Here is a 25,658-nt window from a genome sequence, read left to right as displayed (position 1 = left end):
GATGCAATATCACAACCAATCAAATGGCCGGATAGTGGTCCGTCAGAAGTAGAGCGAATCACAGTGATCTGATAATGAGTTTTTAAATTTAGGGTGTGATTAATATTTTTTTTTTTAGGCATTTTAACATTTAACCACGGGAACGTGATCTGTTGGCCACCAAAAATGTGTTTCCCGATGTTTAATATGGTAAAATGTAATCTGAAATTTTCATGCAGAATCAAACATTTGAATACTTGTGTAAAAAAGTGTGATGGTTGCTGAACTGCACATATAAATGCGGACATTTAAAGGTTAATCCATTTTTTATCAGCTTTTGAAAATGATCACAGACTTTAAATCTCTCAGAAGCTCAAGTGTTATGTGATCTTTAAGATTATGTGGACAGATGACAATATGTTTTATGCACACACATTTTTCTGCTTTTTTTTTTTTTTTTTTTAATAATTGATTATCTTATTTATTGGCTTCTCAGACTAGGAACTCTAAATGTATACAAATGCAATGCCAGTATTTCTGAACTGTTGACTGAAAAAGAATAAAATTAAAAAAAAAAAAAAAAAAAAAATTATGGATTGTCATTAATACATCATCACTTCTAAATACATACTGAAACAACACACAGTGAAATCCCCATTATGGGTTTCCTTCCTTAACACTCATTTCAGCATCTCATCTACAGTCCCACAAGGTGGTGCAATGTGATAGAGAAAAAGGAAACTCAGCAGACCCTTTGTGTGATTGGACCAGAGATTCTTCACCGGTAATAAAATGGAAAGATCTCAAAAACTGCCAAAATTATTGAGCTTTAGCTATAAAATCACATACTGTACAGACACAACAAACATGCTGCAAACACAATAATGTACAGTGTTGTGCCACCTGGCTTCGAAGGATATCATTCAACTTAAAAAAAAAAAAAAAATACACTGCAGGTTTGTTGTGTTTTCTGCATCTTAACTGACCCTGGCTACAGTTTTCATGTTTTCATAATGTCTCATGTGCATCACTGTCTGTCTGAGCTAAGTAAGAGAAATCAAATGCTGTTATTTACTGGGAGCATGGTCATAATCTACGTATTATAAAAGATAAAGTAAATTATCCTGCTGGAGTTTTGATACCTCAAATGTGTGCTGCTAGCTTCCTTTTCATCTGGACTGAGCAATCGATAATCCAGTGTAATATTAACTCTAAAAGTGCCTACTCACAAGACCAGACATGGATGCTGGGAAACCCACTACGGCTCCAAATCTTTCATTGTCATATTTGAAAAATCACAGTTCAGTACATACTGCTAAAACAAAGGATTCATTAAGCTTAACTGAAACTGAAAGTGAAAACCCTGCGTTTGGATCAGTGACATAAAAATTAATACTTTCACTTTTACTTACAGCAGAGTATTTCCACACTGTGCGATTGCCACTTTAACTTAAGTAAAGGATCTGAGTAACTTCTGCTAATGATGCTGTGAAACGGTGCAAAAGTGCCCTCTTGAATGCTCCTGTGATAGATGAAATATGAAAGTGCACTCAACAGTGGCCCAGTGCGAAAGAAAAACATGATAAAGTGATGTCTACGGTGCCCTTTCATTGGAAAATATGATGAAGTGCCCTACAGCCTAAATGACACTGCTGCTACTATTGCTTCATTTTTGCCTTTTTAATGAATACACTTTCTTACTTCTAGGTTCAAGAGTAAAGAGAAAACCTTGACTGAGAGATCCCTCAGCTGGTAAATAGCACTACTGGAGTTTTTACCTGGACTCATTGAGCAATCGATGCAAATCCAGTGTATGATTCACAAACAGTGACTTATCCAGGCCAGACATGATGTTGGGAAACCTGCTATGACCTCATTGATCCACCAGCAGGTTAGTCAGTGTCATGTTTGTACAAAACACAGTGAATGCTAATGCTAGTTTTAAAGTGGAAGTATTTTTACATCAGTAAAGCACAATCTGCCCACCTGCACAATTATGAACCTAACCTAAATAGTTTTCCTACAGCTGAAATTTGACTCACAATGGAGACTTTCATGAGCTCTTTTATTTATTTTATCCTTCCTCGTTTTATTATAACAACAACAGTTTGTGCAAAAATGAGAAAATTGATCTTGGAACTTGTAGTTTGACTGAAAATGTCGTGGAGAGAAAACTCCAAGAGAAGAATAAGGAGGTGTGAAAAGAGAAAATCAGCAACATTTGAAACACATTTAATATGATAATATGAGAATACACACACCATGGCAGCAGAATGTTAATTTATCAGAGGATCTGCTGACAGTCAGACGATGGCGTTTATTTATCTGTTGCACAGGTCAGTCCTGCAGCATGTGGCAGAAGAGACCCCTGGACGATGCAGTATATCGCAATCACTGGAAGACATGCAGCCCTTGAAGTAGCTGACGTCTGTGAAAACATGGAAAACGATCAGTGGGAGGAATACATGTTCACCTCTTCTGCTTCTTATTAGCATGGTCTTTCACTGCTGCTCAGGCCCAGTGAAGACTGAAACACTTACTGGGTCCAGCATAAATGATGACGCTGCCACAGACGTTGTTTGAACCGTGGCAGGTCTCCACAGAGCTCGAGCATTGCTTCACGCCTCCACAGTAACACCTCAACGCTTCACCTGGAGAAAAAAAGAAGAAATGTTATCATCCTGATCAAACCAGGCCTGCAGCTTTGTTCTGATTTAGGCGAAACCGACGGCAGGTTTGCAGGTGAACTCACTCTGGCTGACAGCCAACAATACAACGAGAGCAAGAATCACCGTCTTCATGTTTTCACAATGTCACGTCTCTGCAAGTCCCTGCGTGAAGAAAAGGATGGAGAAGTGTGAGAAGATCAGACACCACGCTGTCTGAATTAAAGGTCCGAGCACTTTTACAATCCACATATTGAAAAACCTGAAAGATATCCCACCTGAGTCAACCAGATGAATGGTGCTTGTGGAGTGTTGGAGCCCTGCCGTCCTTTTTATCCACTTTTGTTGCGCAATTTTCATCATTGCTGTTGTGTATTCAGTGTATTTTAAATTCCTGATCTTGACATCTGGGTTTTTCGGACATTGATTTCATCAAGGACAGGAAAGGCACTGCACAATGTGGTAGATCATTAACCCTACAGATGTACTGCCATCTATTTCTATTAAGTATGAGGCAATACTGAGATGTTTTCTCATGTTTGTTCGTTTTCAACCAGATTCTCTCTTCAATTCCTAGTAAAGTGAACAATATCAGTTCTTTGACTTGTTTTTAGCTAAATCAAGTCTTGTAATAATCATCAAAAGGCCATTATAGGGAGAAGGCACGTCACTTTTAGTGTTTCATAGAATCTGTATTGATCACAGGCTGTACTGTATGTGCCTGTTTTCTGACAAGAAGCCGCTTTGTGGACACGAGAGAGCCAGCAGACATGAATCAGACCCAAAATAAACATGAATCATGAATGTTCTTTCCTTTCACTTCTGTGTGCACTGACTGAAAAAAAAAATGAAACTGCTTGAATGAAATTTACATATAAGAGCTGACAATCATGGATATAACCGGGATCAGGAGCGCTGAAGCTGCTGCTGCTGCTGCTGCTGCTGTTGAGTTTCTCTCAACAAATACATGAAAGATACTGTACGTTCACTTATGTAATCGGATCGAGAGTCGAGACAGATCAGGCCGAAAAAAAAAAAAAAAAAAAAAAGGATTAACCAAAAACTTGTTGAATTCACAGCCACTGATGAGAGAAACAAGAGCTGCAAATCCTTCTTTCAAAGAAAACCAAACCTCCCCGTGACTGTGCAGCGAGTATATGTGGGATTATGTTAATGATTTAATTAAAAGAATCATTTTGAAATTTGGCAGCAGCAGCTCTAAAAGTTTGGCTTTTCAGTGTAAGTTTCACAGGTGCACTGGATGAATCCTAATAACCAAATTCAGCTGGAGCTCGACAGTGCGAACGCTGATTTGACGAAACTTCCCTAAAATGCATGTGAGCACCAATCTTCCTCTTAAATTCCCCCAAAGTTACATCAAACACGAGGCTCTGTAGCTTCTTGCAGGTCCTGCAGCTCCTTCATTTGAGGATTTTAATGACATGTAAGGAAATTTGAGGCAGCTCACAAATGTTTTAATCATCTAAATGACACCAGAGCACATATTTTCACCCAGTTTTGTTATGAAGTATAAACAAAGGAAGTTCTCCGTGTATCTAACTAAGATTTGCTAAAATCAAAATAATCTGTCTTTGGCTGACAAATCTTGGAAATTACCTAATTTTTTCATTGTAGCCACAACAGTAATAATCTCCCAGTAATGAGAAAAGATCTCCTTCAATCTTTGGTAAATGTGATATAATCCGAAATAAAACCTTGATAGATTTACTGTAAAATCATGATGGCATACTAAACCACTATGGAAATTTATACTATGAAGATATACTTTCATTTAAACTGATTTAAGCCTTTATTTTCCCCAAAGTGTTAGAATACTGCACACCAGTGAATCAGTGGATAGGACAGTGAGTCCAGTGTTTCCTGAAGCTTGGACACAAACTTCCTGATCTTCAATCAGTTTGATATTCATTATTAGAAGCAGGATGATCTATTGCAAATAAGCGGTCATTCACAGCATATGTTATTTATTCATCATCAGTAAGTGTGACACCACAGTAAAAGACACCGTCATACATTTCTGGATACTTTATTTTGTCAACTGAGGAGAAATCATTCAAAAAGAACAAAGTTCCTGAATACTCTCAGCACTGTATGAGTATCATGATTTAATGCTTTTCATCCCAGGAGGCATTCATATTTTGTAAATTCATGACAGTACTAAATATTTCATGGGACCCACGTTTCATCTAAATACGTATAATTATTCATGTATCATTATCAGCATGTTGTGTTTATAGAATTGTAGATCCTTGAGAGAAATTTTCAAGCTTTAGTCATTTCTTTTTTTTTCTTTTTTTTTGTGGAGAGAGCAATTAAACTTATTTCACAGCGCTACCTTTAATGCTTTGGTGAAAGAAAACCAGGAAATGTATTCACATCTCCAGAAGGATCCGTAGGAGCAATCGTACGTTATGCACTGATTAAGAAGGACTCACAAATAAAAAAAAAATGCTGAACCGAGAAAAACATTCAATTCAAAACAACAAACAATCTACGCCATGTGATGCACATACTGTACTCTACGTGAAGCATGTGTCCTTTTTTGTTCCTTGGTCCATTAAAACATCCAACCGCTCCAACCTGTCTGACTTACAAATACAGCATCTGTGAACACAATCAGCAGGTTGTCATGTAGAATGCATACACATTGATTTGGAAACCTTTTCCTTAGGAAAAAGAATAAACAACTTTACCATGCAAGGAGGTAATAGGTATCATCAACTGCAAATTGCTCCGAGGATGTTGGAAAAAATATACAGTATATACTGGAACCCACTGCTGTGGAACTTTATTTTTTTTTTTTTAAAGACGCACTTCAGTAAAGCCAAGTTAATGCACAAATGACATGCTTTGCATAGAAATGGTGTAAAGTTGTGTGGAGTTTGACAAATATGAGAGCCCAGGAATTAAGAGAGGGAAATACAGCACACACTGACAATCTCCAGCAGCAGTCTCCTTAAACACTGTCAGAAGTTGCATGTTAATAACTCGACTTTCTCCTCCGGTCTTTTGTTCCAGCCGCAGTGACGTCAGTGAGTCTGATCCTGAAACAGTTCAGTCTGTCAGGTCCAGACACCACGACTGCTCTGTGCTCTGAGTCTGGACGCCAATGCTGGACCTTCGCGATGACACGCTCTCACTGTCCCTGCTCTCCATAGAGTCCCTGTTCCCGAGCAGGCACTCCAGACTTGTGTGTTCTATGGCAGATGGGTCGCCCAGTGGAAGGTGGGGCTCGAGAGCATCCGATCGCAGCGATCCTGAATCCACAGGGGGTCCCAGAGGCTGGCCCGGCAATGTGGGTGGAGAGGCAGACACGGGGTGGATTGAGGGTTGTGAGTCCTCCATTTGGAAGATGGGGGTGTCCTGGATCAGAGTGTGGGATGCTGGGGCGGACATCAGAACACAAATGTCCTCATGTGTGCCTTGTGATAAGCTGAGATGGGACTCAGAGGGCCGGCAGAGAGGGGGGTAAGAACTGGGTGATGAGTCCAGCAGACTGTGTGTGGACGCACCTGTAGGGGCACTGGACAAAAGGCAAGAGTATTCATCACTATCGCTGGGAGGCTGCAGGCACAAAGTGGGCTGGGACTGGCTGATGGTGGTCGGGCTAGCACTGAGAGGTCTGTTGTCTCCGTGCCCAACACGAGGTGCAAGGCCTGGGCTTCCACCCTGGAAGCCCGGGATGACGCTGAGAAGAGACGGACTGGTCCACGGGTGCGTGGTCACGCTCTCAGAGCCATGACACGGGCCTAACCGGGATGCAGAGTTTACAGAGAGGGGCGGACAGGAGTGAGCAGGAGGACTTGAGGATTGAGGTCGGTGGTGGCTCTCTGTTTGGGTTTCAGCTGCACTGTAGCCCCAGTGGGCAGCGTGTGGGACGCTTTGGTGGCTGTAGCCTTCATGGCCCCCAGGATCGTTGTGGAGGTTGTAGGTTGAAGCTAGGTTGAAGGACATGCTAGTGTCGGAGGCTGTGGGAGGGCTGGACACCATTTGGATGCCATACGGGTATGAAGCGAGGGAGTAGTGCTGCACAGAGACGTGAGCCTGGAGGAGGTGCATCATGTGGTGCAGGCCCTTGGTGAGCTCAGATACTTCCTGGTTTAATGTGCTCATCTGGGTAGAGAGTACACACAGTTTAGTCTTGAAAGACTTGGAGAATATTCTAAGTTTCATATATGCTTTTGTTATACCGAGCAAACGTGTATGAGGCAAGTACAGCTTCTGCCCAATTAAGTCCTGAGCACAGAGTGACAAATTAATCAGATTCTATTTAAGGTTTAATCTCAGACTTGTGTCCAGATGTAATTTTCTGATGACCTCCCAAAAGAGAACCAAACAATTTATAATCCCCTCTATGACTCTAGGAAATAGCTTCTTGCGCAGCAGCGAAATCTAGTGGGACACAGACTGAGGTAACTGACGCAAATAGGGAAGAAAGCAGACAGAAGCCTGGGAATAAGGGAGCGAACGAGAGGCAAAGGGGGCCAGAGAAGGGCCACAAGTAGAGCTGCCATCAAGAAAAAAAAAAAAAAAAAAAAAAGTAAAAAAAATTCTTGAGATTGTTGAGTCAGCACTCCCGACAATCCTCTGCATTGCAGAGAGTGCCCTGCTGATTAATTAATATTGACTTCAGACAGCACCTACCTGGGCCCATCTGGATCCTTTCGCTGCACCTGCTTTCGCTCTATTTACTTTCAAATTAGGAGTGCAGCAACAAACTGAGCTACAAGGCAGAAACTGAGTCTATGTGATCACACTTTATGTTTTTCCCTGTAAATGTACCATGTCTGCTTATTGGATGAGACGGCAGAAATGCATCTATGAGAAAAGCTTATGAGTTTCGACTGAAACAGAAACTCGTGGTGTGATGTTGAAATAGCTCACGGGTTGTGTTTTCTTATCATGAATAAATTAATGCTTCCTTTATTTCATATTCAGTCATCTGAAATTGCTTTACAGACAGGAGACAGAAGGGATGATGAGAGGGATACAGAGCAAAGCTGATTCTACATTATTTTTGGCCCAATCAATTTTAATTTGGGTTAGGGGCTGTACCTTACCTTGTGGTTGAGTTGACTGATGCTCTGTCTGACCTCCTCTGTCTCCAGCAGCAGCGTGGCATTAGCCTGAGTGGAGTCTGGAGAAATCAGGAGAAAACATACTGGTGTTAATATGAGACTAATTTTGATGTGTCACTTCAGAGGAAGCCCAATTACATCCAGTATTAATACACTGTTAGTATTTAGATTGCTATGTTGTACTGATGCGCCTCTCTATCGCCAACGCACTCGTACTAAAGTAAATTAGTTGGACTTTAACTGAACTGGAAAGTCATCCCAGAGCGATCACCAGTGAGAGCTCAGGTCAGATGATCTGTACCCTGCTTTGACCTCTCTTGTCCTTTAACATGTTCTCTGACTCTTCGGACACCTAGCTGTCATTTCCATCCTCTGCGCTCTCATGTTTCTCCAGAGGGAGGCACGGCTGCATCGTATCCACTGTTTGAACTCTTGAGTTCACCTCCAGCCATCTGGCACCCAGGTGACCCTCGCAGCTGGTGGCGGTTTGGCTTACCTTGGGTGCTGCCTCCTGTGCTGGCTTTAGGCCCGCCGTGCTCCACGTTGAAATGGAACGTGTGTCCATTGTCTTCAATGCCGTCTACAACCCTGGCAGGAGGGGTGAAGAGGAGGGGGAAGCTGGAGTTAATGTAACAGTAGAGCGTTTTCAATTATCACAGGAGCCAGCAGACGACCCAGGAATGTGCCATGAGAGCTGCTGCTGGCAGAGACCCATGTGGGTTTGAACATGAGGAGAAGAGCCCAGTCTGGAGGGGTGGACACCTGAGCTCTCTGAACCAGCACTTACCCATATCTTGGACTTACTGGATGACTTAGGGATACATTATGAATACAGATGGTTGGGGCAGAGGGATAAGGTGCTCCGGTAATGAAATGCAGTGACATCTGTTGAAAAATGCAATGCAAATACACTCCATTTGCATTAAGTGGATGATGCAGGTTTTGGTAGCATGACTTTAGGTGTCCTTACTGCAACGCCTCACTTAGATCATCTCAGCAGTTCTAAGGCTAGCATAACTTGGGTGAATTGGACACACATTTCTGATGCTTTACAATGAACCTTCAAGAAGTCCTTTAATTTAGACTTGATACGTTCTTGCTTGTTTTCTGATTCTTACAATACCTGGGACTGAGATCTGGGGGTCCAAAGCAGGTGACAGTTGGGATAAGCAGCTTTGTGGGCTTTTGCTCAGCCCCTGACTCTCCCTGGGCTGACGTTGAGGCTGGGGTCGCTGTAGGGGTGCTGTGCTCTTTTTTCGATGGTGGCTGAGGGGACGAGCTCTGGCCGTGGAGGCCACGGCTGAGGTTCGGTGAGCGGCAGCGTCGCAGGGCGTTGAACTGCCGCAGTTCATCCCCCAGGAGGTTCCCCAGGGAGGTGCGGCGGACGGGGCTGCTGAAGCTGGGCAGCAGGAGGTTGCGACGGGAGCGGGTCGCTGGAGAGAGGTGGAAGGAGTCATCGAGGTCATCCCCCTTTGTTTCCACGATGGAGGGGAGTCTGGATTCCTGCAAAACAGCAAATACAATGTACAGCATTAATAACTACACTTTTTATTTTCTCTACCGAGGGGTCCACTAATCACAAAACTGTCTGATAAGTGTTTCTCAAAATACAAACACAGAGGACATGAAAGCACATTAGAGCAGAAAAACAATTTGGCAAGTGCAGGAAAAATAATCACATGAATACTTAAATATTTCAAAATATTGGAAAATTCAATTTAAAACCAAATTTAGAATGCCACTCACAATACCATTCCCCATTAAAACATTTCCTGAGCAATCTGGCACATAATAATAACTCTATTTACTTCAAAAGATGCTGATAAAGAGCAATTATTGTGTCATTTAGATTTTAATGAGTTACAGCTGGTGATACTTTAATCACATACTTTAATCCTGTAACAAATTTTATTATGCTTTAACCACGGCTGCCTGAGTCCTTGTGAGAGAAACAACTGGTTTTACATTAAACTGAACTTTCAGGAACAGCACAGTATTTTACTAACAAGAAAAACAAGGCGGGACATGCAGCGTACAGTACATAGTGAGCAAATTAGCTCATAAGGTTTCCCATCAGGAGAGCTACTGACCCAGTTAGTGAGCTAACTCCAGGGACTGAACTGCTCTTTCTATTCCAAATGAGTTTCAACCTGTAGGGGAAGTCCTTGCACAAACCCTCCCACAGTACTCACTAGTAATAAAGTACAGTATGTCCCAGATAAACACGGGGGTTTTACCTTAAAAAGGCACAAGACCCCAAGAGTTGAAATGCATGACAAAAATATACCTTAACAACACCTGCCTACTGTAATGAAATTCAAAAACAGGTTTTATCATAATGTAAAAGTTAAGGAAGCCATGTGTTGTGGAAAAAGGAATAACGACACTCTGAGAGGAGAAGAATCCGAACTGAACTCACATGAGAAAGCCTGGGTGACCTTGAGAACCTGCTGTGGCCCTGCAGGAACGAAAAGAAAACCACAGCGATTAAAAAAGTCATATCCTCAGGCAAAATGTAGTATTTTAATCAACTCTGTATCCTCTTTATTACACCTCGAAAAATTAAAATAAACCTCTGCAATGACATCTTTGGAAATTAAAGGAGCCCTGTGGAGTTTTCAAAATGCATTATGTGTATCCTTGGGGGTCTAAAAAGTGTGTAGAGTACATCATGAAACATTTGCACAGTATTTAAGTATTTTAAATCCAGCATCGTTTACATCCATGTTAACTAGCTTACACCTGTTGATCAGTGCATGGCACAGGATAAACAAAACCGGGACCCACTCAATGAAAAACAGCTTTTTCGTCATGGTTTTATCCATAGGATAGTGATGTCGCCCTTTGCTGCACAAGCTGAATCACATCACTGATCCTTTTTATAACCGATTCCTGACTGCAGAGGGGTTCCAGCAGAAGTTTGCCTTTCTTCTGGTGTGTGAAGAAACTGCGAGCAATTTACCATAATCACCAGCTGGATGGCAAATGAAATGCTGGTAGTGTGAAGTCTTCCGTCATGTGTGAAAAATGTGCTCCTGACAACATGGCTTAATGTGACAACACAAGCCACAGTCTGTCGCTCCACCAGTACAGTGCCAGTAATGCTCTTTGATGCAGGGTGCCAATTGACTGAGGCTACACATTAAATTTAATCCACTGAAGCACAACACTGGTGAAGAATCAGCACCACTCAAAGGCAATCAAAGCGAAAACATAACCTGAGCTCTGAAACTTTTCTTCAGACCGTGGTGCCATGTGAGAGGCAGGGGGGGGACAAATTCTCCCTGGAGCAACATGGAATAATTAACTAACCAGGAGGAATATTGGGGCCAAATGACGTTAATTGAACATCAATATCAATTAATGGGGCACAGATGCCACAATGCCCCACATAGCAAAGTGGGTTTGCAGAGACTTAATTGACGGACTTTTTCCTGTCAATCAAAAGTGTGTTTTCTTGTGTTTGCACATGCATGCGTTTATTTATTTTTATAAGCACAGGTGGAGTGAGGGTTTTGTATAATGTGCCACTTGTCTTTCAAATCCAGAATACATTTCATGGCTTCTGTTTTTGCTACAAGAGTCCAGAAAGTGAATCACAAAACTCCTAAACCACACAAACAACAACCTTAAAAGCTAGTGTTGTAGGTAGAAAATGAAGCATGACTGAGCACATGCTTGGCTTTGTTTGTACCATGTCTTTACACACTGGTGTTGGTGAGTAATTTGGGACAAAAACCACCTGGAACAGTTGATGTGACATTTTTTTTTGTCAACTCCTCTCTGTACTCTGTCAGCCCACTCCTGGTTGGTATTGTTATCCAATCCAACGTGTCAAAAACACTGAGCTCATCTTGTCTCTAGCTTTCTTTTTTTTTCTTTTTTGTACTCCCACCACTGGTTACCCGTGGCTGCCTTTATCAACTTTGTTAAACTACTGCTGTCATATGAAGCTCCAGAGGGGGTTGTGTCCCTATAACTCCTGAGCGACCAGCTTGTTCTTCACACGCCATGACTACTGACGACTTAACTCTCCCTGTGGCGAGATGGTCATTATAGTCCAACAAATTTTGACTCTGTGCTGGCTCCCTGGTGGTGGCATGACCTTCCCACTCTGCCCTGGACAGCACAGTCACTCTTTATCTCTTAAAACTCACCTCCCTTAAGACATAAGCCATGCTCCCGTCTTTGAGTGCAGAGTCTTTAATGTTGATATGTTATTTACACATCCAGCAGTAACATGGCCATTCGTGTTCAGTCATGTTTTATGGTCATCTTGCAAATGTAAGTCCAATATTTACTCTCTTTTACATCTGAGGGAAATATCTGGCTAATTACCCTCCAACTGCTTCACACCGCTCTCCAGCTAGTCGCTAACTGTGTCTGTCTGCTTGTTTGTTTGGTGCTGACAAGTAGTGTAAATTGAGTTTTTAGCTTTTTCACTGGAAACAGCTGCAGCACAAACCAACACTCTACCTGCAATGAGAGTGAACCACGACAGTAAAATGAGGGCTGGACACTTAAAAAATTAGCTGAAATTCACTATAAAGCTCAGTGAATCTGAGGAAAGCTGCAGATTCAGGTCATAATTCTCTGTAGTTTCATGACTCTGAGCGACACCTTTCACATTTTCATATTGTTTTTACATTTGTCATTTGATACATTCTAGCTTTAAAATATTGATTACAGCTGCTTCAAAAGACAATATCAACGTATTTATTAAGCAGCATATGGGATAACTCCTGATACTACAGTGTAAAAACAACCCAAAACAACATTTTGTGTGTGGGTTTGTGTCTGTTTACCATATGCTGAATATAAAAAAAAAGCTATAAAACTTCTCTACCAAAACTTTAATTGACACGACAGCAATAAAAGTTGAAACTGAATAATAGAGTTGACAAAAAAAAATCCTCATTTTCCATCTGGCTGTCTGGGTTTTTCCCTTTTAGACAAGATAAAATAGTCCCATCTGGATACCTTGTACTGTAATAGGCATTCCTACAATCTGTTTCTTTGGCAGTATTTCACTGCAGCTGACTGATTGCTCTACAGTCAGCATACGATTCTCAAGTATGTCTCGAGTGTGAAAGGACCTCCCGTCCTACAACAACTCCCACCTCAAACTGCTCACCATGAGGATGTGGATGACACCAGTGTGACTGTATACGTGTGTGTCAGGAGTCAGTGGGACCTGGCAGCTACGACCAGATAGCTGAGCGCTCCTTCATCCTGTCAGGGGGATGCCGGTGCCCTGGCTTTGTGCTTCAGCATAAACTCAGAGCAGATGGTGTGAGAGAAGTAGAGAGCTACTACTGGTGATCAGCCACACCCCAGAGAAGCCTGCTTGACTCTGAATTAAAGACTGCAATAACTCTTATAACGTAAGTACATATATGGCATCTATAAAACAAATTCTCTGCTCACACACAGTTCACTTTTCTCCAATAACTGACAAAATGTGCAGATCATAGCTTTTCTGTCATATATGCATGAATTCTGTAAGGTACCAAATTTGATCTGTGATGTCTCTTTAAGGAGTGAAACACCTCGAACATAATTGTTCTGTTTTTGAAGCCCTTATGAATACAGCAGAAGCCGTTCTCTCTCAGCCTGACTGACGAAAAAGGACATCCGGTAATTAACACAGCCAGCACAGATGTCCTGTCCTTCATGTTCCAAACTAACCAAACAAACAACAAAAAAAACAAACAAACAACCACCCCTGAAATGAATAAACTAATGAGCTACAAAACCTTCAAACAATGAGGAGGGCCTGTGGGAACCAAAAATAAAAAGCTTGAAGCGAGTACCAAATGCTTGAGACTGACAATTAGGACGAGATTGGGAAAGTCCTCGGGGAGCTTTGTCAGTTGTTGTCAGTCACACATCAGAGACATCTTGGAATTAATTTGTTTTGATCATACGGTTCAACAAAATGCCACACTAAACAGCTACTGAACCGCGTTGAACCGTTTCTGCAACCAATAAAACGACTGAGCTTTCCGGCTCTCGTGGTGCACCTTTAAACAGATTGTATAACAATGCCTGAAAACATGGTTACACGTGTAACATCAACAGGTGCGTCTTCTCCACAGACGGAGGATTATCTTGCCTTACGTAATGCTTTCTTAAATAACTGTGAGGGGCAACAGGCAGTACCGAGAGGAGGTCGGTGTCTGGGTGTAATGTCATCCTGCTGTGCTTTGGGGTGGCAACAGGGAAGCGATACGGCTGCCTGACAGTGGCACCCACGCATGGTAATTGGTGTGACAATCAAGCCACCAACAGCCCTTTGGTTGCTGTGGTAGAACAAGTGTCAAGGAGAGTGACAAAGGCACCTTAGGGGGGCACAAATGTGTTGTCTGGTGTGTTGTATGCTCTATTCCACGGTGAGACAAATGTAGGGGGAAACTGAGGTTGCAGAGTCAGATGCACATATCAATCTAACCGCTCTGCTGTGAACCCAGAAAGAACAATAAGATGTCTGGGTCCATTTTGGGTGATCATGACGTGTTTGGTGTTAGCTCATCATACAGGCTGAAATCCACTGCAGAAGTGGGAAAAATACAAGATTCTCCACTTACAACAGCCTCAGCTGACAAGAGAGTATCACCACTGCTCTCCTCAACTACATTTACTGTGGAGTGTAAATGTGGGTAAGGGTTTGTGGGCTGTAAAGTAAAGTTTTTCTAAGTTTAAATAGATGACTGTGACAGGTTTGACTGTGAAAAAAGAAACCCTAATCAACAGCGCTTTTCTCTGTGTGTGTGTGTGTGTGTGTGTGTGTATTTCGTACCTCGTCCTGGCTGCCCTCGCGCAGATTGTAGGTGAGGTTGTTGTGGATGTCGGAGGCGAAAACACTGGCATACTCAGGGTAGAGTTCCAGCACCTCTCTCAAGCCACGCACACTGATATACTGGAGGTCGCAGTAGGTCAGCGCTTTCACGTCAGCATTGGTCTTAATCACCTGGTCTGTTCCAGGCAGGTCAGACCCAATCAGATCCCCTTTTCCTAAAATTAAAATAATTAATATTCACTTTCCTGCTCCACATTATCCTATATTAACACCTTAAATGTGATGTTAAAAAGACCACAATGCACACCTAATATTGCCAGCACCATGTTGTCTTTCAGCACCTCCAGAGACCCAGAGCAGACGAAATAGTTGGCATGCAACGCGTCTCCCTGACGGATGAGGTACTCCCCAGGGACGCAGAAGGAGGTTTTTATATGGAGGGAGAGGGAACGCAGGCAGCCACGACTGGCCCCCTTAAAGACCGGCAGCTGGAGGATGTCCTTATTCAGATGCATGGCGATGTCAGCTCGCAGCTCGTCAGGGAAGTCGTGCAGGAGCTGGGGATGTGTGACAGATGTAATGAGGTGTGACACTGATTGGTAATTAGGGAATGGACTGTGTTGCCACCAGTTACCCTCTTTTGAATTTCAATAGGGTGTCAATTGCTAGTGCTCAGGCGGCCATGTGTTGTGAAAGATCATAAACAACTACAGCTGCAAATGATTATGAAGGGACTGTAGAACAGATTTCAGTGCTATCTTGCATTGGATTGCTGTGAAGTTTCTGGAAGGTAGGCAGCACCATGTACAAAAGAATTACATGACAGTAACACTGAAAGGACTCCTACCTCGTTGGCATCTATACCGTTGTTGACAGACCATGTGGTCTGGAAGTACTCCAGCATGCGTTGTTTGAGCTGCTGGGGCAGGCGGTGGACACGGATGAAGTCCTTCAGGTCCTTCATGCGTGTGTGGTACAGAGAACGCCGCGAGTACATACGCTGGATGATAGCCGTCACGTTTCCAAAGACCAGGGCGTGCATCAGCGCTGTTAGAGAGATGGAAACAAACAACATGAAAGACAGTAAATGATAATATAAAGGCTGAATACTGGGTAAAAGTAATGAAAGCTGAAATTTGTTTCTGTGGCATGTTTCTTTTAGCATGTTAGAACTTAAATGGGTTAAATTGCAACAAAAGAAAAAAATACTTTTTAGGATGATACTTTCCTCTCCTTTCAAACACTTTCCTGCTTTAAAATAAAAATGTACAGGTGTTACAGGTGCCACAGTAAATTATAGCTTCACTGGTATCACTATTCTGACAAGCAGTCTGAACAAAAGATTAATACACAATAATCATCCTCTGGGTTGTTGCCCCAATAATTGCAACCTTAGCTAAAATAATCTGTTTACTGGTACATAAAGATGGGAACAAGCTGCGTCTTAAAGGCCAGCCAAACCATCCAACCCACTTCCTGCTGAATTTCTTGCACTGACGGGCTGAAATGAGGCGCTGTTATGCCAGGACGCCAGAGGGAGAATGTACCCCGGTGTCAGACGTACCGCCGACAAGCATGGTGCAGATGGAGAAGATCTTCTCAGCATCGGTGTTGGCACAGACATTGCCAAAGCCCACACTGGTCAGACTGCTGAGGGTAAAGTAAAGGGCAGCGATGTAGGAGCTGCGCACTGTCGGGCCGCCCACCGTGCTGTTGACGTAGGGCGTCTCCAGACGTTTGCCCAGCTCATGGAGCCACCCTTGAAGGAGAAGCCAGAGCATGAGACAACAATGTCCAAAATGATTCATGTCATCTTTATGTTTGTGGTGGTCCGTCAGCTCAGAGCTAGATGGCAGTGGCGGGATGTTACTGCAATACCTGGTGTAAGAGAGAGAAAAGTGTATGTCTGGGTTTGTGTGTGTGTGTGTGTGTGTGTGTGTGTGCATGTGTCTTAGAAGGAGATTTCCAGCAGTGTCAGGAGGCTGACATGTCGGTGCGGGACAGGGCAGAATTAGACTGGCTCCACCAGGAATAAATAAGGCCAAGTGTTAATTAGCAGGTATGACCTAACCTGCCTAAGTATGCACAATCTCACACACACACACACACACACACACACATTGCACAGCAGACTGGCCCAGATGTTTAATTTCGCTGTAGCCTGCAGTATATCACAGTATGTGCATTACAGATTTTGGTTGTTTAAAAATCACGTGACTGCTAAGATGCAGGAATAAACTCACTTGTATGCCGTCATTTTAGTGGCAATAAAAGACTCAACATGATTTTATACAGAGAATAGAAAAGCCAGTCAGTTTTTGATTATGGGGCTTTGCTGTTCTCCATGTTGAACCATTTTCAAATAGTGACACAGCCAACATTAGTGAGCTGCTTCCCACCAGCCACATTTGATATCAGCTTTTGATCTGGTTTCAGACAGTCCTCATTAGAGCGGTAGAGAATGGTGTTTGCCACCATCTTGCCACTGAGCAGAGCTAGACATCCCAAAAGGTGAGCCATTACTATTTATAGCTGAGTGGGGACACAACAAATGCCTATTGAAAAGAAATCTTATTTGTCTGAATTTCTGCCGATCTAAAAATAGAAAAAACTGACTTGCATAGCATCTACGATAACTGAGTCATGTCTGGATAGTCAGCAGTGCACTTAAATTATGAAATGAACAGTTTAATAAAATATTAGATTTATTTCCTATCAGACACAGTGAAGACAATGAATAAATAATATTTCCTCATTTACCCTTTACAGAGAAAGGAAATATGCTGGATGAAACACTAAAACTGACCCTCACACTTCCAACAGCTTCTGCTCTAGCAGGGCCTGATCAATCAGACTCACCAATGTCCCAGGTCTCATTGGTCTCTATCTCCTTGCGTCCAATCATGTACCAGATGCAGGCCATCCAGTGTGCCAGCAGACCAAAAACAGACATCAGCAAGGTCAGCACCATGGCGCTGTACTGGGAGTAGCGATCCAGCTTCTGAAGCAGGCGAAGGAGGCGCAGCAGGCGTACGGTCTTGAGCAGGTGGACCAAGGAGGTCTGAAGAGGAGAGGCAAGTATGGGAGGCGTTGTGACAGAGAAAAGGAGAAAGACAGTGAATACCTCTGCCGTGTTATATCTGGACACACACTGTGTATATACTGCATGTACACAGCTGAATGTCACAGCTTGGACAAGCAGCGACTTGTTTTGCTCAAACAAATTAGCATATCTTGTGCAAAATTCACTATTTTAAGGAACATAGCAGATGCAAGAGTGCAAAGACTGTACATTTCAGGGGAAATTAGTATGTATTATAAACAGTCAATTTGCTGCTTATGTCAGCAGTCACAGAGAGCGGTGGGAAAAAAGAAAGCTTGTACTCACCACTGTGATGTTGAAGGCATACAGCAGGTCAAAGGGCAGGGCAGCCACCAGGTCCACAAAGAACCAGGTGGTGGCGTAGTGAATGCAGATGGAGCGAGACTCATACACCACCTGCCCTGACTGGCTCACATAGGTGGTGCGAAAGTTCAGGATAATGTCTGCAAACACAAAGTTTGAAGATACTTTTTGAAAAAAGGGATAGAAACATATTTTTAAAGTGTCACATGCTCAGATTCAATCCCAGTGGTTCACTATGTGACCTATAGACCGCACAGCTGGAATATGTCATTGTTTTAAGGCATTCATATGGATCAGTGAGTTTGCTAGACAGATCATCTAACCCTGGTGTCAGAATGTGGCAAACACATAACAGGCAGACCTCTGGGTATGTGTCTGATGAAGCAAAACCTCATCTGTCAACCAAGCTGTCGATATTTGCAGAGATGATGGCTCATCGTCACTCAGTACAAATTTTGGTTATGAGAAGTCAGAAGAAAGTATGATGACAGCAGCAAATTAAATAATGATTATGGATTTTTAGGGAGTGCAAGCTGCAATGTGCAGACCTGCAAAAATCCTAAAATGTGTGAACTATTATGACCGCCAAAATTATAGATTATGGATAGAACTGACTTGATGATGGTCCTAGCACATAGTGCACGGCACAAGACCTTCAGGTGGAAAACAGGAAGCAACAGTAACTTCTTTCAGCACTCACCTATAATAAAGAGCATTTCCACAACAATGTCACTGACGATGGTGGAGCGTGCAGCCGTGACGGTGTCGTCGTACGGCGTGAAGCTCACATTGTAGGGCACGGTGACGGCCACGTAGAAGGTGGCCAGCAGAATGAGCCAGTCCCACAGGGCTTTGGACACACTGTAGTGGAGCAGAATGAAACGCGACTTCTGCACCGCTGCCACCTTGTACTCCGGTATTGAAGGCTTATCAATCATGCTCTGTAAGAGAACAGGTACTCTAAGTGTAGAAGCACAAAAATATCTGTCACACACTAACAACCTCTTGAATGTCAGGCTTACGGTGATAAATATACAAAACACACAAAGCGCACTGGAGGAGCTGCATAAATGAATAAGTTGATAACCAGATGGTCACGAGGTGGAGTGCTGTGAAAATAAATGACAATCAGACGGACATTGCAGTGCCAAGATTTTGCAGAAACAGACAATATAAATGTCAACACCCTCCCTAGTGCTCTGACCGCTGATGATTCAGTACGGTAGGCAACTCAAGTGAAACAGATACGGTAATGCTGCTGATTATCTATTCTCGACAGCCTCCAATAGACAGTGATAAAGCGTTTAAATGGTCATGCATTAACAATACAAAATGACAGAGATAAGACTGTGGTCAGTGAGGGGGAAACTGATAATTTCATACATGACTTAGCCTTGGCTTGACTTAATCCCACCAAAGGCCATTATTGCCTTAAGTTTCAGGTGGTGCAGTACAATGGCAGTTGAGCTATTATAAGAAAATGAGGGAGATAGAGCCATCAGCTGCTTTTATTTTTGAAAGTCACTTATTCATTCCAGTCATTTAATTTTTATTGAGAAAATCCAATTGCAGAAAGTATGAATTGCTACAGCTGATGAGGTGGGGAGTCCATTCGGCACGTAATGAGACTGCAGCTCTCCAAATGGGGCCATGCACTTGGCACATAATAGCCTTAACCATGTTTAGAAGACAGGAGGAGAAGCTATTACTTTTGACAGTAGCGAGAGGGAAACAGAAAGGGGAGATAAATGAGCAGTAATCCATCCAGGAACAATGTGGCCACTTCACAAACAGGTGTGTGCAAGAAACAAGGAGGTTGGATAATGAAGTCTTAACCTGAGATTTCCTTGTGAGGGCTCTGAAACTGCCTGGTTGACTTGGAGGAAATAGACAGGCTATCTGAAAGCACTTGGGAGAGAACGGACAACCTTTTCTTGTACTTCAAAAAGATGAGAAACACCACAGAACAATCACACACTCCACTGTGTGAATGAAGGAAACATGTTCAAATCGTCCCCAGTGAAATGTACATCTGTATAGAGCAAAAATGTCTGACAGTGGACAATTTCTGGTTAAAAAAAAAAGTGCTTTATCACAGTATCCATCCGTCAGTGGGTTTTCATGGTGTCTGGGGTCATTCCTACGCTCCCAGGCTACTATGTTCCCCACAGTTACATGGCACACAATCAGAACATGACAGTGTCATACAGTCCCAATTCTACATATGTGCTCTGTGTGATAACAGAATATAGAGCTTTGGAACACGGGACCTTGGGGACCTGGGACCCTGGGACCCTGGGACCCTGGGAACATAGATACACTCCCTTTGTAACCACAGCAGAAAATCTAGAGTTAAGACCTAGCTGACTGTCATCAACAGCTGAGTACAAGCTATGTCAGCAAAAGCTGGACTGTTTTTTTAATTTGCCTTACATCACAGAGGTCAGGACGCCCTCCTGACCTTTGGCACTCGAGGCCGTTGGCCGAGCACATCTCAATGATTAGAAAAGAAAAGCCCAGCACTGTGGGGACACATGGGACTGCATGTCACACAGCTACAGCTGGTCTTCGCACTTCATTAAGTCAAACTGTAGCCCAGAGCTTACTGTTCTGAACTCCATCTCCCAGCATCCTTCAGGCTTTAGCACTGATAAAAGCCTGTCCTTGATGGAAAAGAGGATACACGCCGCTTTCCATGTGACGACAGAATCTATTGCAGCGGATCAACAACCTTTAATTTATACCCCAAAATACTACTCAACTTTCTTCCGAGTGATTACTCTTCAGCAATAATGAAGCAGGAGTAGAACACAATAAAAACTGTAGAATGGCCAGAAGCCCACAGGTAAGGAAATTGAAGCTGACTACTCTCAATTGACTCTGTTTTGTCCTTCACTTATCATATGATTTTAGGATTATAAAACTTATTAGACTTTGCAGTTTGAGCTTCAATTTCAACAATGTAGTTTTCTCCTACACTAAATTGCTTTAAAGTCAGAGGCCGAACAGAGACGTTCACTGTCTGAAAGTGTCGTTATGAGTGAGTGTGTAGAGGGCAAAAACAAAAGAAAAAAAAAAAAACTGAGGGAATGTAAGATGTGAGAGCTCAGACTGTGGACACAAACTATGAGTTCTGTATTTCAGTCAGTCAAAGTATTTGCATCATAACTTACAAACGCCTCCAGATTGCACTATTTTTCTCTTTCATCGCCCTCTGGCAAGTGCATTAAAATGAAAAGAGACAAGAGAGGCTCTCCCCTGGGAAATGCTTGAAATCAAGTCTGAGCGACTTGTCAGTTTGCCTTGGACTGGTTACAGTAGCTGATACACTCATGGGCTGACAGCATCTAAACTGCCAGAACAGTAAGGCAACAACTCAGAATGTTTGTGTTTTGGTGAGGAGCTTTAATGAAAAAGAAAACTTCATGTCCTTTAACGAGGCAATGTAGTGTGTGGTAGACCATTTAAAAAGTATGTAGCCTGTGCTGTCTGAAAATAACTGTATGCAAAGTGCTGTGGAAATGTCCAATTTCTGAAATCAGTTGACAGATTTCCATTTGTACATGATATCCCTCTGTCAGTGTTTTTATGGCTATGCACCTATTTAAAGATCTATGCCTGTGTCTACATGCTTTCCAGCAAAAGATAAAGCACCCCCCCTTTTCTTCCTTGCCTCGCAGGCCGATGGGCTACAAATAGAGATCTTGTCAGAGTAGATCTGGCTGGCTGTGGTGTGGAGGCAGAGGATCACATTGTTAGCTAACTGCTACTGAGAAAGAGACAGAGAGACAAAGTGAAAGAAAGATGGAAAACAGAATGGGAAGAATATAGTCAGAGTGGGAGGATGGCAGTGGTGGAAGAAGTATTTTGATCCATTACTTAAGTTAAAGTAGAAATACCCCAATATAAACATACTCTATTGCAAGTTAGTAAGTCCTGCATTTAAAATCTCAGAGGTATTATCAATTGTCTAAAGTATAGAATAAGCAGTCATTATGCAGAAAATTAAATTATTTTGTTATTCCTGAAGATACATAATTTCGTAAACAGCATTTTAAGGTTGCAGCTGGTTGAGGTGGAGCTGTTAGATCACTTAATCTTTATCGATGTATGATATTTTATAAACTGATCATAGATTTAAGATTTTAAGTAAAATCATGATCTGTCATACAGCATTAGTATTTCCTTCTGATTTACAGTGTGAGTATATGTAAATGTAAGTATTAAGTTGCAGAAGACTGAAGTCATTGAGTTAAGTACAAGCACTGTAAAACAGCGCGCATCAAAGTATTGGAAGTTGAAGTGGATGGAGGGCGTCAACAAGCTGTGGCAGGAAAGAAATAGGAAGTGGGAGATAGTTAAAAGTAGAAGAAAATGGGAGCCACAGAGTGACAGACAGACAATATGGGGGAGAGACGGCAGGATCCAGAGGGATGAAGCCAAAAGGAGATGAGGTTAGAGTGACAGATGGAGAGGGAGAGAAAACGTGTAGAAGCTGTAGAGGGGTGGTGAGCTAAAGCTAACAGCGAGGAAACCGAGCGAGGGCACTGACAGGGATGAGGACAGGACATGGCTCACTCGTACTACAATTTCCTCTCGATTTCCAACAGTAAATAACAACTATGAATACTAATTTTCCAAGTGTGGAAAACCCCACATGCCGGGTCCCTGCTGGACGTTTAACGTATGGCTGGAATGGCGTTTGCTCCGACTCTATTAACGCTAATTAACTAGCCAATTAGCTAATTCATATTTCAGGATAACTCAGAAAATACGGTGTCATATGTCTTACTTCTTACTTTCGAGAAGGCCCAATGGTCAACCATTATTTCAAACCCCTTTTTCTTCTGTTGCGAGTTAACTTCGCTGTCATTGCAAAACTAAAGTATTTTTAACGGAGGTAGCTAACTGACGTTGGCTAGCTAAACGGCTAATAACTGCAGTGCTGTTGCTATGGTTACCTACGGTTTAATATAACGTGGTCACGTGGTTTTCTGAACTATATCGGTGCTTTTTTCTCTTTTATTTCCCTCTCCTCTTCCGCAGAAGATTGTACATTTCATCTCCATCTTGTTTAATACTGTCATCTTTATTATATTTTTATTGTCGGCATCAGCAACCTCACTCAGAATTGATACTATGCTATTATGTTTTATGAAGAGGCAAATTTAGGAAATGAAATGTACCATCTGAGCAGTGCATGAACACACAGTCCTGCGAAATTGAATCAAATAAAAATGTCTGTTTTAGAATAACTGAGTGATATATGTTTAGCTATATTATCATGAAACAACTTATGAATTTTGGTTCCTAATAACACTCACTGGCAGGTACATGTGCTGCACTGCACAGATATACAGACATAAAATAAAGACACAGTGCAGAGGGTAAGATGTAGGGAAAAGCTGCAAACACCATCAAACTTGTGTGTGTGCTGCATGCTGCTATTGCTTTGAATCTCGTTCCCACACATACTGCGCTGTATCTGTTTAACACTGGTGACACATCTGCAAGATACAGGTTGTCCAAAGTCACTGATAGAATGTCAAATGTCAACGTCTGATGTCAAAGACCCTGAAAAACAAACCAACATCTTAGAGAAATATATGATTTATATTCTAAATGGTAGATGTTTTTGTTTTGCAACCTAAAACCACGCTGCTGACATTTTTCATACGCTACATCAACACAGGCTTGTTCTGAACGCATCGTCCTGCTGGAAAGTACTCTGTACTGTGTGCTATCATCAGTCCCTAAGGTTACAAATAAATTAGGCAAAGGTGCTTTCTTCTGCATGTAATTGACTGAAATGTGGGCTCAAGTGCAGGATCTTGATCATACTCTGTTTACTGGTCTGCTGCTGCACTACTTTGAATTTCTTCTTAACTACAATGTGATGTCTGATCTCAGGGGTATTAATAAACACTTTAAAATGGTAATTCTGGTGGTGGTAGAGGTAGAGTGAGGAAACAAGGGAGGTGATGGAAAGCTATCATTTCTCCTTAAGTGTGTGCATGTGTGGAAAGGAGAGGGAATGAGAGACGGAGAGCAGCCTGTGAGGACATTAACTCTGAATGCTGAATTTCAGATTCCTAGATTTTTTTTATATGTATCTCTATATGTGAGAGAGAAACTGAGTCCGTGTGAAAATACAGCCTCATGCTGAGAGTGCTGGAATAAAATTTGAATGCTAAATACTGCGCATCTGATTCTGACTGTGTTGACGTTTTGCCATATGTTTGTCTCCGCTCTTGTCAGAGGGCAAGCCATCATTTACATGTTTGTGTACATGCATGAATGTTTTTGTCAAGTGTGTGTGTGTGTGTGTGTGTGTGTGTGTGTGTGTGTGTGCGCGCGCGCGCACTAGAACAGGTGTGTGCATGGTGTCATTTAACAGTGCCATCTGTAAGTAGGTGGGATTGGAAACGTTGCAGCAGGAGGTTCGGGGAAACATGGGGGAGGTGTAGCACATTGATTCCCATGAAGGCACCTGCAGGTCATATCTGAAAGCCGCAGCAGCAGCACAACTTTTGTTTCTGGAGGTGTTAACAGGATGCAGGTCAGCTGCATGCAGGTTACATGAGGGCATTTATGGCTGCCTATTCAGACAACTTTAACTCTGATTTCATTTCCACCAAAAAGCAAACACGGTACTTTAAAGGGCTGCAACTATCAATCACAATGACATAAAGAAAAGCAGCAAATCCTCAATTGAGAATAAGCCAGTGTTTGATCTGGTTTGTCAAATGATTCAAACAATCAGTTATCAAAATGGCAATTCATTTTCTGCCAGTCAGCTGATTGATTTATCGACTCATTATGTCAGCACTAGTAATTTAATTATCTACAAGTAAGTGTAATGTCCCTTGGGCTCCTAATAACAGCTAAATATGGTTTATTTTATTTTCTTAATTTCTGAAAAAAATAATATTCTGACTTTCTCCCCTTTTTCTTTGTCTTATGAAAAAGAGGTGGTAGTCTGCAACATATCTGGAATTGGCAAACACATTGGACAACAATAGCATGTTAATGATAAAGAGTGAAGTGTCCAGAAGGCAGTTTTAATGTTAGATTCTCATCATGTTTTTGCAGGTTTCAGCAATGCATGTATCAGCACTGAGGAGGGGATGCTGAAAATTCGGTGTCAGGTAAGGGGCATACCATTAAAATGGTAGAGGCACTTTGAAAGAGTGCCACTGGTAAAATTTTATTGGGCTTCTCAATTTTAGTGCTAAAATGAACAAGTGCTTTCAGTGCTTCAGGCTCCTAAATGGCAAATTAATCTCTCCAAAAATACACAACAGCCTTTTCCCCCGTTTTTCATTTTCGAGTGCTAAAATTAGCCTCCTGAATCTTGCTCGTCTCACAGGCTTTCAGCATTTTTTTTTTTCTTTTTTTACATTTTAATTTCCCCTGAAAAGTTCAGAATTGCTTTTAGCCCCCTGGGATGAAACGTCACATTGTGAAGGACAGGTTTGAGCACAGACCCAGTTGGTAACTGAGCCTCTGTGGGTGGGGGGGGTGGGGTGAAGGATTATCTCAAAATGGTGCTCCACTAGAAAAAAATGCTCCCGTTTGCATCAGAGAGCAAAACAGGAGCCCGTTCTCATAAATAACGTTGCTTAGAGTGTCAACTTTATTATTCCAAGCCTACAAAGGCCTTTGTTCTGCAGCTACGACAAGAGCCAATGAAACAGACTATAGCTGGG

The 25,658-nt window shown here is 42.3% G+C and overlaps 1 protein-coding gene across 1 annotated transcript in view; it reads right to left on the bottom strand.

Annotated features, from left to right (window-relative positions):
* Positions 1 to 4,676: 4,676 nt before the first annotated feature.
* The window catches only part of kcnh4b (potassium voltage-gated channel, subfamily H (eag-related), member 4b), a 33,045-nt gene continuing 12,063 nt past the window's right edge, over positions 4,677 to 25,658 (bottom strand). The window contains exons 5-16 of the mRNA XM_076760338.1: positions 18,650 to 18,890; positions 17,932 to 18,089; positions 17,403 to 17,604; positions 16,108 to 16,302; positions 15,391 to 15,590; positions 14,851 to 15,100; positions 14,544 to 14,758; positions 10,164 to 10,202; positions 8,868 to 9,247; positions 8,241 to 8,332; positions 7,727 to 7,803; positions 4,677 to 6,779 (exon numbers count right to left, since the gene is read on the bottom strand). Of these exons, the coding sequence (XP_076616453.1) occupies positions 5,721 to 6,779; positions 7,727 to 7,803; positions 8,241 to 8,332; positions 8,868 to 9,247; positions 10,164 to 10,202; positions 14,544 to 14,758; positions 14,851 to 15,100; positions 15,391 to 15,590; positions 16,108 to 16,302; positions 17,403 to 17,604; positions 17,932 to 18,089; positions 18,650 to 18,890 (3,108 nt within the window). The 3' untranslated portion in view covers positions 4,677 to 5,720. The remainder of the gene's footprint in view (positions 6,780 to 7,726; positions 7,804 to 8,240; positions 8,333 to 8,867; positions 9,248 to 10,163; positions 10,203 to 14,543; positions 14,759 to 14,850; positions 15,101 to 15,390; positions 15,591 to 16,107; positions 16,303 to 17,402; positions 17,605 to 17,931; positions 18,090 to 18,649; positions 18,891 to 25,658) is intronic.

Source organism: Chaetodon auriga, chromosome 20 (genome assembly GCF_051107435.1).
Source record: "Chaetodon auriga isolate fChaAug3 chromosome 20, fChaAug3.hap1, whole genome shotgun sequence".
Classification (NCBI taxonomy): domain Eukaryota; kingdom Metazoa; phylum Chordata; class Actinopteri; order Chaetodontiformes; family Chaetodontidae; genus Chaetodon; species Chaetodon auriga.
The sequence above is the reverse complement of the archived record's forward strand: the minus strand, read 5'-3'. Positions and strand labels throughout refer to the sequence as shown.